At 37.9% G+C, this 15,473-nt stretch overlaps 3 protein-coding genes and 1 pseudogene across 3 annotated transcripts in view; 3 read left to right on the top strand and 1 right to left on the bottom strand.

Moving 5' to 3' along the window:
• DCTD (dCMP deaminase) overlaps positions 1-15,473 on the top strand; it is a 214,487-nt gene that overhangs the window by 52,076 nt on the left and 146,938 nt on the right. Inside the window, exon 3 of the mRNA XM_071432163.1 lies at positions 9,251-9,344. The gene's annotated coding sequence lies outside the window, so the exon portion shown is untranslated. The remainder of the gene's footprint in view (positions 1-9,250; positions 9,345-15,473) is intronic.
• On the top strand, positions 539-1,192 carry LOC139592625 (claudin-22-like). Its single transcript, XM_071432707.1, has one exon. The coding sequence runs from the start codon at positions 539-541 to the stop codon at positions 1,190-1,192; it is 654 nt and encodes a 217-aa protein (XP_071288808.1).
• On the top strand, positions 2,410-3,057 carry LOC139592653 (claudin-22-like; annotated as a pseudogene).
• WWC2 (WW and C2 domain containing 2) overlaps positions 3,855-15,473 on the bottom strand; it is a 99,629-nt gene continuing 88,010 nt past the window's right edge. The window contains exons 21-23 of the mRNA XM_071432160.1: positions 14,162-14,404; positions 8,519-8,646; positions 3,855-6,542 (exon numbers count right to left, since the gene is read on the bottom strand). Coding sequence (XP_071288261.1) covers positions 6,476-6,542; positions 8,519-8,646; positions 14,162-14,404 — 438 coding nt within the window. The 3' untranslated portion in view covers positions 3,855-6,475. The remainder of the gene's footprint in view (positions 6,543-8,518; positions 8,647-14,161; positions 14,405-15,473) is intronic.

Below are 15,473 nucleotides of genomic sequence, written 5' to 3'. Positions count from 1 at the left end.
TGGTGTATGTTGAGGAAGCCTAAGAATAAAGATTATAGGCAAACAGTCTACCTTTCTTTACAAGGCCTTGATTTACATCCCTGAAATCTCAAATTTAGCTATTACAATGAAGTCCTGTTGCACACAGGGCTGCCTTTTTATCACCACTTAAAATCTAATTAATCCGTATTGAAGCACAAAGATTTCTGTTGTGTTTTAGGGTGAGGGGTCATAGAGCCCTCTTTGTTCATCCTCAAGCTTGTAATCATCAGGCATTGGGATATAATTTTACCAAGCAAATTGGAAGGTAACAGATCAAATCCTTATCGGAAAGCCTAACTCATGGTTTAGTGAAGTCCTTCGTCCTTTATGTGAAACTTTATATTCATGAAGAACAAAAACGTGTTTCAGAGCTTGCAAAGGGTTAATAGCAAGGGCTTATATTTGGGGCAGCAGAGACCTAAAATCATCACAGCTTCCACCATCACTCAAGGTAGCAGTTGGTACAGAACTGCTGGGGAGACCTTTCTCCGCAAGCTTTCAGGACTCTCCTCTTACAATGGCCTTAGTCTATCAACCAGTGATGCAATTAAGTGGCATATTGGTCTCTCTGTTGGGATGGGTCCTGTCCTGTCTCACCACCTATCTACCCCAGTGGAAAAACCTTAACTTGGAACTAAATGAACTGGAGATCTGGACCATGGGACTCTGGCAAGCTTGTGTTGTCCAGGAAGAAGGCGGAATGCAGTGCAAGGACTTCGATTCTTTCCTAGCTTTGCCTCCAGAGCTCAGGATTTCTAGGATTTTGATGGTTTTTTCCAATGGATCAGGGCTTTTGGGCCTTTTGCTCTCAGGATTTGGGTTGGACTGTTTGAAAATTGGTGAAAGACAACAGGAACAAAAGAAACGGTTGTTGCTGTTTGGAGGAATGCTCTTCTGGATATCGGGGATTACAGCTATTGTCCCGGTTTCCTGGGTTGCCCATGCCACAGTCCAGGAATTCTGGGATGAGAATATACCAGATATTGTTCCCAGGTGGGATTTCGGGGAAGCATTGTTTGTTGGCTGGCTTGCTGGATTTTGTCTTATATTAGGAGGATCCCTACTTAATTGCACAATCTGTTCTACTGAAGTCCATCCATCTTCAGTCCATTATGCAGTAGCAGAACAGCAGGATCAGTGTCAATGCTTGGAAACTGAAACAAGGCCTTAAAATGGGAAGTTTTAAGCAGTACAGCAATACTGCCCTATCTTTTCCAAACCCTAGTGCAAGCCAGAAGCTTGTTCCGGTAGTAATTCAAAGAACTCTTTGTTATGCAGCTGATTTTCTAAATTTATATCTGTTTTCTCCATAAACTGGTATTGGAAGGTGGTATGTTTTCTCACCTGTGGAACTGCTTAAAACTGTTTCGCAGCAAAATGCTGAGGTGTTCACAGACTGCATGCAAAAGGTGTTTTTGCTTTCTTAACTGCAGTGTAAAATCCTGAAAATGAATATGCATGTTCTCTTACATCTTGGATTTTAACCAAAATGCGCTTTCTTTTTTATGTAACCAGTGAAATAAGCCACAAAGTTTGACTCCCTGATGCAATTTTCCACTTGACTGATGCAGTGACATATGAACTTAGAGGAAATAGCTGATCCTAAACAGTCTGAATACCTGCATTGCATAAAATGGTTTTTCTGTGTATTTGGAAATAGTAGGTTTCTGAAATTGTAGCAAGCTTTGCAACTGTCTTTTTGTGCATGGGGTGTGATGGTGTGGGTGCTTAGACCCAGCAAGCTGTGTTCTTCCAGTCTGCCACATTAAACTGCCCATACAAGTTATTCTAAGTGTTTCTGGCACCTGCATACTTTATGCACCAAAAATAGGCTGAGAAATGCCTCTTTAAAAACCAGTGTAGCTATCTTCCTCTGACACAGGTCTTGAGTCATTATGCATCCTGTCTGAGGTCCCTTAAGTTCCATTCACTCATGCTTGGAACATGTTGCTGTATATTTGACATTAAACATATAGCATTTAACTAGCCACAAAGCAGACAGTATCATTTGCTCTAAGTGAAAGTGCATCAATGTGATGATAGAACTTAAAAACAAACTGAGATGCCAAAATCAGCAAAATTGCTGTAATGCTTTAGCTGATTGATGAAAAACCAAGTATATGCTTTTCTTAAAAAAATCAAACAAAAAACTAATGAAAAGTGAGCCCAACTGTGGCCACACCATTCTCCTACTGCTTTACCACACCATGTCCCAGTCCCCCAAACACTGCATGTGGAACCAGGCAAAGCAGGAGGGAGGGGAGAAGTAGTTCATACTTCATAGAGCATTGTTTTAACTTGTGCTTATTTATGACAGAGTATGACAAAGAACTGAGCTGAACAGTGCCCGCAAAAGCCAATGGTTTTGGGCTTCTGTGATTGCAAAAAATGAACTTGGCAAGCAGGCACAGGCTACTGTTAGCTGGATTTCTGATATCTGTGCTAGGAAGGATTTTAACTGATACCTGTATCTACTTACCAGGCTGGAAAAATCTCAGTTTAGACATAAACGCACGAGAGCTTTGGAGCATGGGACTCTGGCAAATGATGTAGGAACACAGTGTAGAGATTTTTATTCTTTCCTAGAATTCAAGATTTCCATGATTTTAGTAGCTACATAGAATGGACTAGGACTTCTGAGCCTTGTGATCTCCAGTCCTGGTTTGCACTGTCTAAAGATGGAGGATACAGTGCAGAAGATAAAAAAACCTGTTACTACTTGGAAGAATACTCCAGGTGAAGTCTGGAGACCCTGTCCCTAGTTTACACTGTAATCCAGGAGATTTGGAATAGTGGCATCCCAGAGATTCTGCCCAGATCAGAATTAGGGGATGCCCAGATAGGAATTTGTGGATTTATTCTAATTCTAGGGAGATCTCTACTCCTCTTCACAATCTGTTTATCACCTGACCATCACTTACGAGAGCAGTATCCAATGGCAATGTACAAGATGCCCATCAACATCTGGAAACTGGAAATGGAAGACTTAAAAAAGGGCAGGGTAGGTTTTCTAACATCTTGCTTGCAGTACAGTAGGAGACAAAGACTTGCTGAACAGACAGGTTACTGTTTACAGGAGCGGGGGTGGGATTCTTTCTTACCGAGTAGTTCCTTTAATCACTACTTACTTCCACTTTTAATGACATGAATTGATGAGCTATGGCAATTTAAGCCACCACTGTATTTCTCCCAAGTCTGATAAATGGCAGATTTTGTTTTTGTGGTATGACTTGGAGGAGTGAGTATAAAATTTTTAATCTCTAGGCCTGAATGGAGACTTGACCATATTTTAAATGGCAGAACTCCTACTGGGGCTGCTTTATGTATTTTCTACAAAAGAATATTAATTGAAGTCATAAAGAGTTTGTATCACCAGTTCACCATGCACTACACAAACCTAATGCAGTTCAAGCTTAAATGAAGTTTGCTGGGCCTGTAACAGGAAACTAAATTTTCTCAGACATTATGTAATGTAATGCAAGATTCTCCATTGTGAGAGACAGAGAATATTACCACCTCTATCCCTGCCCAATCTCTCTCTCTAAGGAAAGCCAGTATTTCTGGGCAATAATGAGCTGCTGTCTGGAGGAGACTCAGCCATGTTCATTGCAGGTGCAGTTTTTCCTTCATGAATGTAAAGAACTAACTGAAGTATATGAATTAGTTTCCATATAACTTATCCTTACAGCTGTCAGTGATTGATGTGAACTTTCTATAAATTGCCATGATTTTACATTGACAAAGCTGTAGCAGCCATCTGTTTCTGCAAAGACAATATATATAGAGAGAAGAGCAATAAAAGAACTAAATAAAACACTAGTCTGGAAAAGAGCTTTGTTAAAAAATGTATTTTCCAATCACTGAAACACATGAAAAGTGCAGAGACAAGTTAATCTATGTAATGTACTTGCATACTCTTACAGACAAAATTAGAACAGAAACACATTCAGAATATAACCTGATTAAATATTTAGTTCAGTCCTGAGCATTTGATATTTAATACAGTATAAACATAGCAATAGTAAAAAGAAAAATAATCTTAAAATTATTTGTGTTCTATTACAATTCTGCTAAACTTTGCTCATTTGGCTAAATATTCTTGTACCAGTAATATTTACTTTTTGATATATTCAATGCACTGACATTGGTACCTGGAAATAGAACTAATTACATTCGTTATATCCTGCTGTGCAGGGTAAATTTCACTCCAAGAGTAATATTTATCACTTTACACTGATGGAACTTTATTTGTGTGTAATATTTTAGCTTATTCTATTGAGTGTTTCAAGTGTGCCACACTGAATTAGTAAAAAACCCCAAACTCCAAACCCAGAATTGTTAAAAGCTGCCTATAAAAATGTTCAACTTTACAAATCTGGAAAATGAAGAGCATGAATATGTCTGTCTCTCATTTTTAAAGGAGTTTTGTAAGCCAAAGCCAGCAATACTCAGGTTTTGACTTCACCATATGCTTACAAATCAGACAATAATACTTTTTTTTTGGAAAATTATTCAACATTTGAGAAAAACCAGCTAACTGGGCAAGAATTTAGACACTTTTAAGTATTTTTCACAATCGCATCCTTAATGACAAATACTTACATGGCCAGAACTGAACTATATTAAACAGAACATAAATAAGACTGTAAATAAATAAAAAGAAAAATCATAAAGTAGACCTCTAAACATCATTCTACAAACACCTTATATAATCAAATTGAGAAGTTGAAACTGTCAACCTTCATTTCACCTCTACATTAAATAATTCCAGATTTTTTTTAATTGACCTTTAAAACATGAATGTTATCTCAAACCAAAGACACAAAAAACAAATGGGGCATTCATAAAGGATGTTGAATCAGTCATCTTGCTCAAAATAGCATGTTTGGCTTTATATTTCAGTGAACTGATGTATTTGTGCATAAGAAAACCCTTGGGTGTTACACAGACCTGTCGTTACAGAATTGTCACTTTGAATCTAAGACAGCTGCTACCATATTGTGGTTATATTGTTTCCATTTGCTCAGCAAGTAATTATAACATTTCTGAAAGATGAAGTTCATGCAATGTGGCTTGTTGCTTGGGGAAGAAAACTGTAGCCAGTGAATGAAATACATCTGAGTGCAACATACTAAGTAGAAAATGAAATATTTCTGTTCTCTGCAATATCCACCTACTTACACAGTATCCACAGAAGATGACCCCAACTGCTTTACCAAGACAGGACTGCTTCAACACCAACATCCAATGTTCTGAACTTCTAACAGAAGGCATCCAAGTTGCCTTCTGATGAAGCAGCCTGCTAGGAAGGAGCACGCAAGACATTTGAAACAAGCTGTTCACATCTATTCATTAAACATGTGCACCCCCAACTGCATACATGGTCAATTCTATATTTTAAAAACTGTTATTTATTGTACCAAAATTTGTGCAGCCTTTTAGTAAGGACCTTTTTCAGAAAATGGTTTACCTTACCTACAGGACTTCTGTTATCTGAGTTAGCATGTGAGAGATTTTTTTCTGGTATAAATACTTTCATGCTGCGTCACAGATCTGCAAACCTAGCACACTCCTTCATTATTCCTAGCTGGCAATCAGACAGCCCCCTTGGACAAATGATTAACAGAGAAAAACTCTCTGTTTTAAGAGCACAGTGGGTATAACTCTTCCAATTGCAATGGTGGTATTATGAATTTGATTCATCCTGTTCAGAAAGCAGCTGCCCCTTTTGGTAGTCTCAAAGTTAAGTTTTTAGGGTTACTTGTCTGCCTTCCCTTTCTCACTCTCCCGCAGATACAAGAAACCTTTTAGTGCAGGTTAAAGTACTGTACATTCACAAAACTAAACTCTGAACTCTGTATCTTCCTACAAAGTATTAAAAAAACAAAACCAGAAAAAAATTATTTTCAGAAACAAAATTACATCGTGGATGATGAATCTAATCAGCAGCTGTTGTGAGGCAGCCTGGATGTTTTGGAAAGGAGCTTACGCTTGTGGTTAACTTTAAACTATAAAAGTTACACTCTTGTACAAAAGTATTGCATGGCAGAACAGCCATTTTCACAGTCTGCTCACATGAAAATCGTGAAAAGATAAACAATTGTCTGTTGAACATAATTTTTCTCAACACAGTGCAGTTCAACAGGATATATGCTTAGTGTACTGCCTTTGTTCCTTTGTTCCATCTTTACAAAATAAAAACACAGATGCAATACACACAAACTGTACAAAATCAGCATCAGCATACCAAAATTAATCTACTTTGGTTTTCTGTTTGTTGGGTTTTTTTGCCATTTTTTTAAGCTTACAACAATTCAGTTCACTATATTTTACAAATAAACATATCAATAGTGAATGTAAAATAGAAGATCTTTGAAAGCACATCACTGGAACTACAAAGCTCATCTGAAAAGAGATGAACAAGTGGAAAAAACACTTCAATGAAACTGCATAATTATACATCATCAGCTGGAAGGGCTGGTATACTGATCTTTGCTCTTGTGAAGTATGCTATCTTCTCCCTGAAATTAGAAAAGAAAACAAGAGACTTTTTTTACCATTTGTGGCATGACTTCAATGTTATCTGCTGTAGAGTTGCTAATGTAAGAGCATAATTCTTTAAAACGCAGGTTTGGAAAATACACATAAAATTTGTTTACAACAAATGTAGCATTCTGACACAATTACCTTCCTACGCAGATTTATGTAAAAAGCAGTTCCAGTTTTGAAAGAGAAAAAAATACCAGTATTTCATTAATAACTGCAATGATAAGACTGAAATGTAGTTCCAGTCACTGAATTTCCAATGATGATATTTTCAGTAGGGGGATGAGAAGGCAAAATAAATAATTTTATCCTGACGTGGGAAAAGGCCAAGCGGGGAATAGTCGTGTCTGGGCAAGACTCAGAGAAGCAGAATTGTCAACCCATTCTCCAGTTGCTTCCCCTGTGCTGTTACCTTTTCTGTCACCTATGAACTGAGACATTACTGAAGCATAACAAGTTTACACAGGATTGCCTAGCAGCAGACTAGAAAGCAGCAGAGAAGTATTGGGGGCTTAAAAATTAAAGCTCAGAAGAGTCATTCTTCTTGAGAGCTTTAAAAATGACTCTCTGTGATTAGTCTGAGGCCACAGCACTGTAACAAGTCCAACTGGCAGGGCACAATTCAGCCTCCAGAGGTAAGTATTTATCCAGAAGACTAAACCATGTTTTTTGCTGGAGTTTCCATGAAAAACAGTAGCTCAGAGCAAAATCAACCTAAACTGGCTTTCTCTTCTTAGTTGTGTGGTGACTAGAAAATAAAGGAAAATAGAGCCTTTTGATATCCTTCTTGCAGGGGAATGGGGTTTTAGGCACTATTACACATTCCTGTGGATTTAGGCAGCAGTCTGTCTGTGATGATGCTTAAATGACCAGCACTGACCAAAACCCTTTCTCAAGATATGCACAAAAAGTGAAATCTTCAGGATGCTCTGAATTTCAAGCTGAAGATAAATTACTCAGCTGTAATACACCTTAGCTGAGGAACCCCTTTCCTTTCTCTCTTGCTTTGGTTCTGCATCACTTACAGCTATGGTTTGCAATACATGCTGCCTCATAGGCCCCTACTTGCTTATGGATTTCTCCAACTGCTCACAAAAGAAGGTTAAAAAAAGGGAAAGAAGTCTCAGCAGCTGACTTAAATTTCCTATAAAGGAATCCAAAATTCAAACTCGAAAAATGTGTGGTAACTAACAAAACAAACCAAATTAACTTGCAGTACTGTTTCTATGTGCAAGAGCAAGCATTGAAACATTGCATTTTTCAATCAATAGATGTGTATTTCTTTCTATATTTAAGTGTGGCCTCCAGGCTGCAAGTCCTGCCACTTACTGGCCGGTCTTTTAGGAATTTAGACCAGTGAGGATTAAGGTTTAAGATAAATAGTGCTTATTCTGTCTTATGCTAAGCAAGAACACTTCATTAATTGCTTCAAGTAATTGGTTGCTTCACAACCAAAAAGAGAAGGGAAACAAAACAGAGGAGGGATTCAAGATCTTTCTTAAATACTAAGTCTTGAGCAAGGCACAAGTAGTGGTTAATAAGTTTCCTGATGAGCTGTATCCTGCCCTACTTCTCATTGAGTGGCCATTTGTTTCAGGCCCTTGCCATCACTGGAAGAGCTCCCATGACTAAAAGCCCACAGTCAACCTGATGTGGGTGAGGTGAGCTACAGCAAGAGCCACACACGTGCCTGCCTATAGCAGATGTCACACAGGGTATGACACTCCTCTCAGCTTCCTCACCACCTCTGAACTCCCACATGAGCAGGTCACCGAAGCCTGGCCCTCTGAAACTCCAACTTAGAACCATGTTAGAAATCTGTGATGTTTCTGGCAAGCCAAAGCCATGTGGATTTTTTACTAATACTACAGAGTATGTCTGGTTATACCTAGAAACAGTTCATGTTACTTCACTACATTAAAAAAGGCATGAAAAGCAGAACAGGCCATACCTGAATGACTGCACCTGCAGTGGCACTTTCTGGCTCTGCTCCCGTAGCCGGCACACATCCTTAGAAGCCTTCCTCATCAATTTCTCAGCACTTAAACCTTGTTTCTGCTCTTCTTTTGACTGTTCAGCCTGTATCAAGAAAAACAACTGTATTTTGCTGATAATGAACAACTATTCATTTCAAAGAAATGAGAGATGCTTCTGTGTTGAGCAAAACACTTGGCAGTGTCATGTTTACTGTTAATGCTATTAAAGGTCTTTTCCAGCCTAAATGAATCTATATAAAAGGTCAGCAAGATAAGACTGACATCACAAGTCTAAACCATGGCTGTGAAATAAACCAATGGGGCTTTTCCTAAAAAAATAAATAGAGCAAGTTCTGTGCCATCACAGGTGGCTACTAGGTTTTGTAAATTCTGATATTTCTTAGAGCTGTAGTTAGACGATACCTAATATTGTATGAGCACAAGTTGTCTATCCAAGCATCTTTTTAGAACTGCAAGCCACTGATTCTCTTCCCATATAAAATACTTCTATTTCCTGACAAAAGCTCTCAGGAAAGTTGCCTATACCTACTCTAAAGTGACGGACAGAAAAAATAGGGAAGGCGTGCTCTCAAAACACATTTTAAGGTTTTGCTGACCATGTTAGCAAGGAACATGAACTTTTATGACTTTATTCATGACATAGTACCTATTTTGCATGAGACTCACTTCTTTCATTTGCATTGTAGAGATGTAAAAGCCAAGGCAAGTGAACAGAACACCAGTGGTAACAAGAGATCAAAGGTCCTTTGTGAGCACTGCTGAGCAGCTATATACCCCACAGTAAGTGACTGAATTTCTGTACCTCAGTGTACCTCAGCTCTATTACTTATGTCTTTACTAAGCATCAACAGGACAGCTTCAGCTGTGCCATCCACCATTTTAGCAACAAGACTGCTATTAATAGCTGTGCTTTGGCCTTAAAACTTTATCAAGGATTTCTGAATATCAATATATATAAATCAATATATATTCTGAATATCCAATAATTTGAACAGTGACTCTTTTTAGGTGGGCAGTCACCTGAAATTCTTAGATAAATGACCCCCATTCCTACACAGGTGAGTTCTGTAATAAATGCATTTTTGCCCACATCACATGTGGGGTGCATGGCATGGGCAGTGCTCTTCTAGACTGCAGAGGCTGTCAAACAAATGTTATTTATTGTATTTTGAATTTTGTCAGCCATTAAAATTCAATAGAAGCAGTTCACATTCTTAAACAGCTATAAAGTTGCAGAGACTTTAATTTTTGATTCTTTAGAGACTTGAAAATGCTGTTCATTACCTCAAATTAAAACACATTTGCAAGGCTGAAACAGCAATCTTCAAAGCTAGTTTGTGACTTAGAAGTTCATGTCCCAGTTCTGAATTCAACCCAGTAGACTCCTAAACAACAAAACCAACTAATTCAAAAGAGCTAGTCCACACTATCAGTTTCATACTGGGTAGTTATAAGAAAGCTGCTCACAGCAGGATAGTGGTACCCTCTGTCTGTTGAAACGCACTCTGGTTTCTATATGAAAGTGTTTTACATGAAAGACAACCACCCTTTCAAAAAACTCACTCAAAATTCAGTCAGCTTGTACTGCTGTTAACTTCTTCAGTCCCCAACTCCAAAATAGCTTTGATTTTAAAATGAAATTAATCTATAAGTATTGTTTTCTTTATTAGTTAGTGAACATAAATTTGCAATCTACAACTGGTAAGGTCCTAATTAATTTCACGTATGTCACTGGTCATATGATTTACCAGCTCCCCTAATTAATATTTACCATCAAAGCACTAAACATAAATATTTCAAAATTTTCTAATTTATCCTTCCCTAACTATACATGAGATTCTTGTGATTACAGCATTTCATGTTTAAGAGCATAGATGACTTGTTTTCATACTCTCTATTACCATGTATCCTTTTTTCATTTTTGAATCCATTTATTTTTTAAGTATGCTTTATGAGAAACCTGGATTTCAGCCCAATGTCTCTAGTAATATGCATATGAGAAGGTATGTACATAACCATAATGTTTATATTTACATTATGTTCTTTGAGTGCTTTATATAAAATACAGAAAATCACACTAATACAAGGGCCAGACATTCAATAAGTCCTAAAATCTGGCACATTTTGTGATGTACCCCCTGCCCCCACCCTGGCAACAGTATGATCTCAGATTCTTTAAGTGACCTGAAAACACTCATTCACAACACTTATCTACCAAATGTAAGTGTCAGATAGGAATCCCTCTATCTGGGATTAGCTTAAGCTTAAGTTAGTTTAAGATGAAGAAGAACCACTATCAAAATTAGAGCTGAAATGCTATTTCCTGTCTTGTTCTTCTGTGGGTTTTATATAGAAAAAACAGAATCCAAAGAAAAACTAACTGTGCTAAACACCAAATCATTGGGACAAAGACACAAATACCAAAATATTGGTATTAATGACATAGTTACATATTCCCTCAACATAAATGATGTACTAAAAAGAAATAAAGAAGATATTTACAAGAATCTTTTCTGGATATAAACAGCAATAGTACTTTAGAGGACACTAGGTGTCTGTAAACTTACTTGTATGAGGATTTAGGACTCAAACTTTGAAACCCTGTATGATTTCTCACAAATATCCAATCTAAGCAAGAGAAAATGCTTCTGGTGCACAGAATTATCTCTGTTTTCTGATCTGCAGGTATTAGTGGGCATTACATACTTGCTGCACTTAGGGAGGTGTGGAAGGAATGAGAGGGAAGGTATGGAGTCTGTGGATCTGGCTTCAAGCAGAGTAACTAACTGCGTGCTAGCAAGCAGCCACTGATTTTTAACATCCCCCACATCAGTGGTTTCATTTTTCACTCGAGACTCTCTCAATTTCTCTGGTGTTTCCAGCTGCTGCATTAGTCTGTGCCATTATAATGCCTGCAGGATCTAAGAAATAATCTATGACAATGTTCTCTAGGCTGCTGTGTTTTGCTAACCCAAGGGGAAACACTGACAACACAGTACAGCGCTCTCAGGGTTGTTTTGCTCTGCAGGGGAAGGCTGCAGTGATTTTAAGGGTAGAAATATTTCTAGAAACTTTGTAAGCACTCTTCAAAGAGGTGGAATGACCGTGATCACTGTTCTGACTTTTACCTTGGGAAGGAGGACTTAAATGCTGTGCTACTGCCCGCATATATTTTAGGAATGTGTATTATTACCCTTATTGTTCACCAGTGAGTGTAATGATGTTGATCACTGACATGAACCATAAAAATGTGACAAACCTACCTCCTGCCTTGGAAGAGCCAGCTGAAATAAAGCACAAATCCGAAGGATTCATAATATGAAATGTTGCAGAGGCATACTCTGTTCTAGAGGGAACAGTTTTAGAATGGGAGTAGTTTTAAATTAAACACTCAGAAAATATAATTTCTGTCCTGCATCCAGTATTAGATATAAACTATTAAATTCCACATAAATTTAGCTACGCTTCTTTTCTATAAGTTACTATTTTTATGAGTTAAAACTTGGATCAAATGAATATAATGGTAAAAAACCAATACAGTTACACTAAGTTTAAACACTACACTATCTTCCCCCATTTTGCCCAGTGTTTTTCAGAACACTCATCAATGTTTACCCTAAACTCTGCTAGTGTTTTATAGTAATTTTAGTACTACACTAACTGTAACCAACAGTAGATACCAAAAAGTGAGACCAGAAGACACAACAGGACATAAATGTAGAATTGGGAGAGCATTCTGGGGAGAAGTTTTATTTCCTAAGGTATCAGTCAAGGACTTAATGAAATATGTAGTGCCATTACATGCATTTTTCTACTGTGACTTTGGCCAATCCATAAATTAATAATTTTTTGAACCTAATTTTTTGAAATTTGTAGCATTCAATGTTTTATTGAAAACATTTTTACAGTTTTTGAATGTCATGCTATGTTTGCTTGCATTTTACCTGCCACCTGTTCAATTTTCTACTTCTCACTGAATACAAGACCATGATTAATTGCTCTCTTCCACCTCACTCATGGTTACATGGACTTCAGTTGTAGCTACTTAGCTGTTCCTTACACAGAAATTGTTTCCTCCCTTGACCATCCTCCTCTCCGCAATTTTATCATCCACTTTGAAAAGGGAAACCAAAAATGAACTATGTTTATGGTACAGGCATAATAATATTTAGACCTTAAGGCAATGATATGTTTTGTTCCAAGTATTTTTCTTAGCAATTCCTCTCATATTTGCTTTTTGACATCTGCTGATCCTGTGATGTTTTTGTTTATGTTTTGTCTCTCATATGTGGAGTACCTCATTCCTAACATTTCCTAACAAAGAGCTCAGCTTTGTAAATGTAAATATTAGGATCATCCTTTCCTCTTCTACACAAGGCTATTTACTGACATTTAGCTTTAAAAAACAACAAAACAAAGAACTATTGCTTACATATGAGGAGGGCCTCTGCACCTTGTTAAAATGTTCCATTTTTACAACTCTGAATAACCTGGTGTATCAAAGCTCAAGTCTCTATCAACCATAAAGAGCTAAGGAGCACAGACCCTTCCTGGCTGTCACTCACAACCTCCCCTCATTGAAAACTGATGGACATTTACAGACTTGGATGGGAAGGGGGCTCCAGAAGGTGTCTACTCCAACCTCCTGCTCACAGTAGATGATACCAAAGTAGTCAGAGTCTTGACCAGTTAGGTTTAGAATACCTCCAGCTGTGCAGGTTGTGTGGGTTTGTTTTACTTTTTTTACTTCGTTGGGTTTTTAACTCCTCCAACAACCTCTCCAGGTACCTATTCCAGTCGATGATCTCCATCTCCAAACAACCTCCCAAAAAACATAATAAAAGCCCCACAACATCTAACTTATTAATGTATCTTATTGGAATTTTCCACATTCTAACTTCTCACTGTTGCATCTCATTCTTCTATTCTGTTTCTTGTCTTTTAATCATGTGGGGGCATCCCACCTTATGGCAGTGCATATATACTTGTATTGTTCGAGAGACCATCACGTAGAAAACAGCATTTGGCTTTCCTTTGCCAAAACGACAACAAGTATGTCCTGCATGAAGAAATAAGCCACTGCCTTTTCTCCATGCCCCTACCACTGTGAATAGTGGTAATTCTTCTAAGTCCTACCTGTTACAAGCATCTTTTGGCTACAAGTTCTGTGCAGACTGCAAAGCAACTGATGCTGAGGGACAGAAAGCACATGCAAGTATGTAAAAGTATGGCTGGGATGTGAGAATTCTAAATTAAGTTTTAAGTAAATGCTATTTTACTACACCAACCATAACTACTACTCCAAATACTAGAGTTTCTAATGTGACTTATCAAAGTATTTAGAGGGCACTAGGAAAATGTTACCTCAAATTCTACGTTTAATGTTGTAGTATTGATCAATAAAGAAACAGTTTACACTATGTAATTCAGAGATATAATTAGTCAAATGTGAGCTTCTGTAAAAACATTTTAACATCATTGAGCAAATTCTTTAACAAATTTATATCAAAGGTAGAGGCATACTTACATATATATGGATACAAATATACATATATGTGAATATATACATATTACATATATGTGAATGCTGCTCATACCTGTTTTTCAGCTTGTTTCAAGAGTTTCTGGAAACGTTCATCCTCTAGCAAACACAGAGGAAGGTCTGCCTCTCCTCTGCCTTTCATTTCCTCAAGCTTTTGTTTCAGGTCCCTTAAGGCCTGGAGCTCGTCGTTCAGACGATTCTGTCTCGTGCGCGACACCTGGAGGTCCAGCTCCAAGTCCAGGGAAGTGCGCGCGGGGCACTCTTGCGCAGCTCTCCGCAGCATGGGCTGGCACACGGGCTGAGTCGTTTGGGAGACAGAACAGTAACAATTAATACCTAGAGAGGCTGGTGGAGAGCTTGACATACTGCAGTCAGAAAAAGCTCAGATATTCTGGGGGGGGAAAGAGGAGGTTTACCAGTCTTTTTTTCTGAAATAAAAAAATTCACCTATCCTGGAATTTTTCTGTAGTCGCTAGCTAAAAATAAATGCTCCAACCAAGTGCACATTATATATTTAAGGTTAAAAACAAAAAACCCATTCTGATCCCTGGGATGACACTGCTGGGAGACACAACACTACACAGAATTCCCTACAGATGTCAACTACATTATTTATTTTTGTAAATATTTGCTTTTTCAAGGCCTAACTGAACACATAATGTTACCAACTCAGTAAACATGCACTTCTTCAGCATATTTCACATTATTTACTGTCCTTTCACTGTGACTTTCTGCATGAGTAAGTCAGGCAGGAGAAGCCATCTCGGACTATTCAGTATCCCAGACTTTTCTTTCTTATACAAAATGTATCCTGCTTCCTGGTAACAAGGCTTCTAAAGGACTATTTTTCTAGTTACAATTAAGATTAAAATATAACTCTCTAAATTCATGTAAGAATTAATTTCATGCAAGAAATTGCTCTCTTGTCTCTCTCTCTCTCATTCTTGCTCTCTTGTCCTTCAATCCTTTTGCTACTTGAATACTTTTGGTGGAGTGTCAATTCCCTTTAAAAGGGCATCTAAATCCTTGAAATCTTCACCAAAATTTGCTCAAGATGTATACTGCTGGTGTTGACTTTTGTGCAGCATAGGCCACCTTGTGTCACATTCTTTAACACGGATCCCTTTTGACAGTAACTTAAGTTCAACAAGAAATGCCATGATGCTGAGCATCAGTGTCTCCCTGCTGGCTTCAGCCACGACTAAAACAACACAGGCTTTGTTGCAGGGGAGCTGACATTGGACTGAGACCAATATGTTGATATTTCAATATGAAACTACAGGACAGAATCATGGTACTTGTGTTGCTTTTGCTGAAATACTTGAAATAAAGGGTATCCTCTATGCCATTTGATATTCCCAGTGTCC

The sequence above is a fragment of the Agelaius tricolor genome, unplaced genomic scaffold, assembly GCF_023055355.1.
Source record: "Agelaius tricolor isolate 1412-34295 unplaced genomic scaffold, bAgeTri1.0.p SCAF_8, whole genome shotgun sequence".
Taxonomy (NCBI): domain Eukaryota; kingdom Metazoa; phylum Chordata; class Aves; order Passeriformes; family Icteridae; genus Agelaius; species Agelaius tricolor.
The sequence above is the reverse complement of the archived record's forward strand: the minus strand, read 5'-3'. Positions and strand labels throughout refer to the sequence as shown.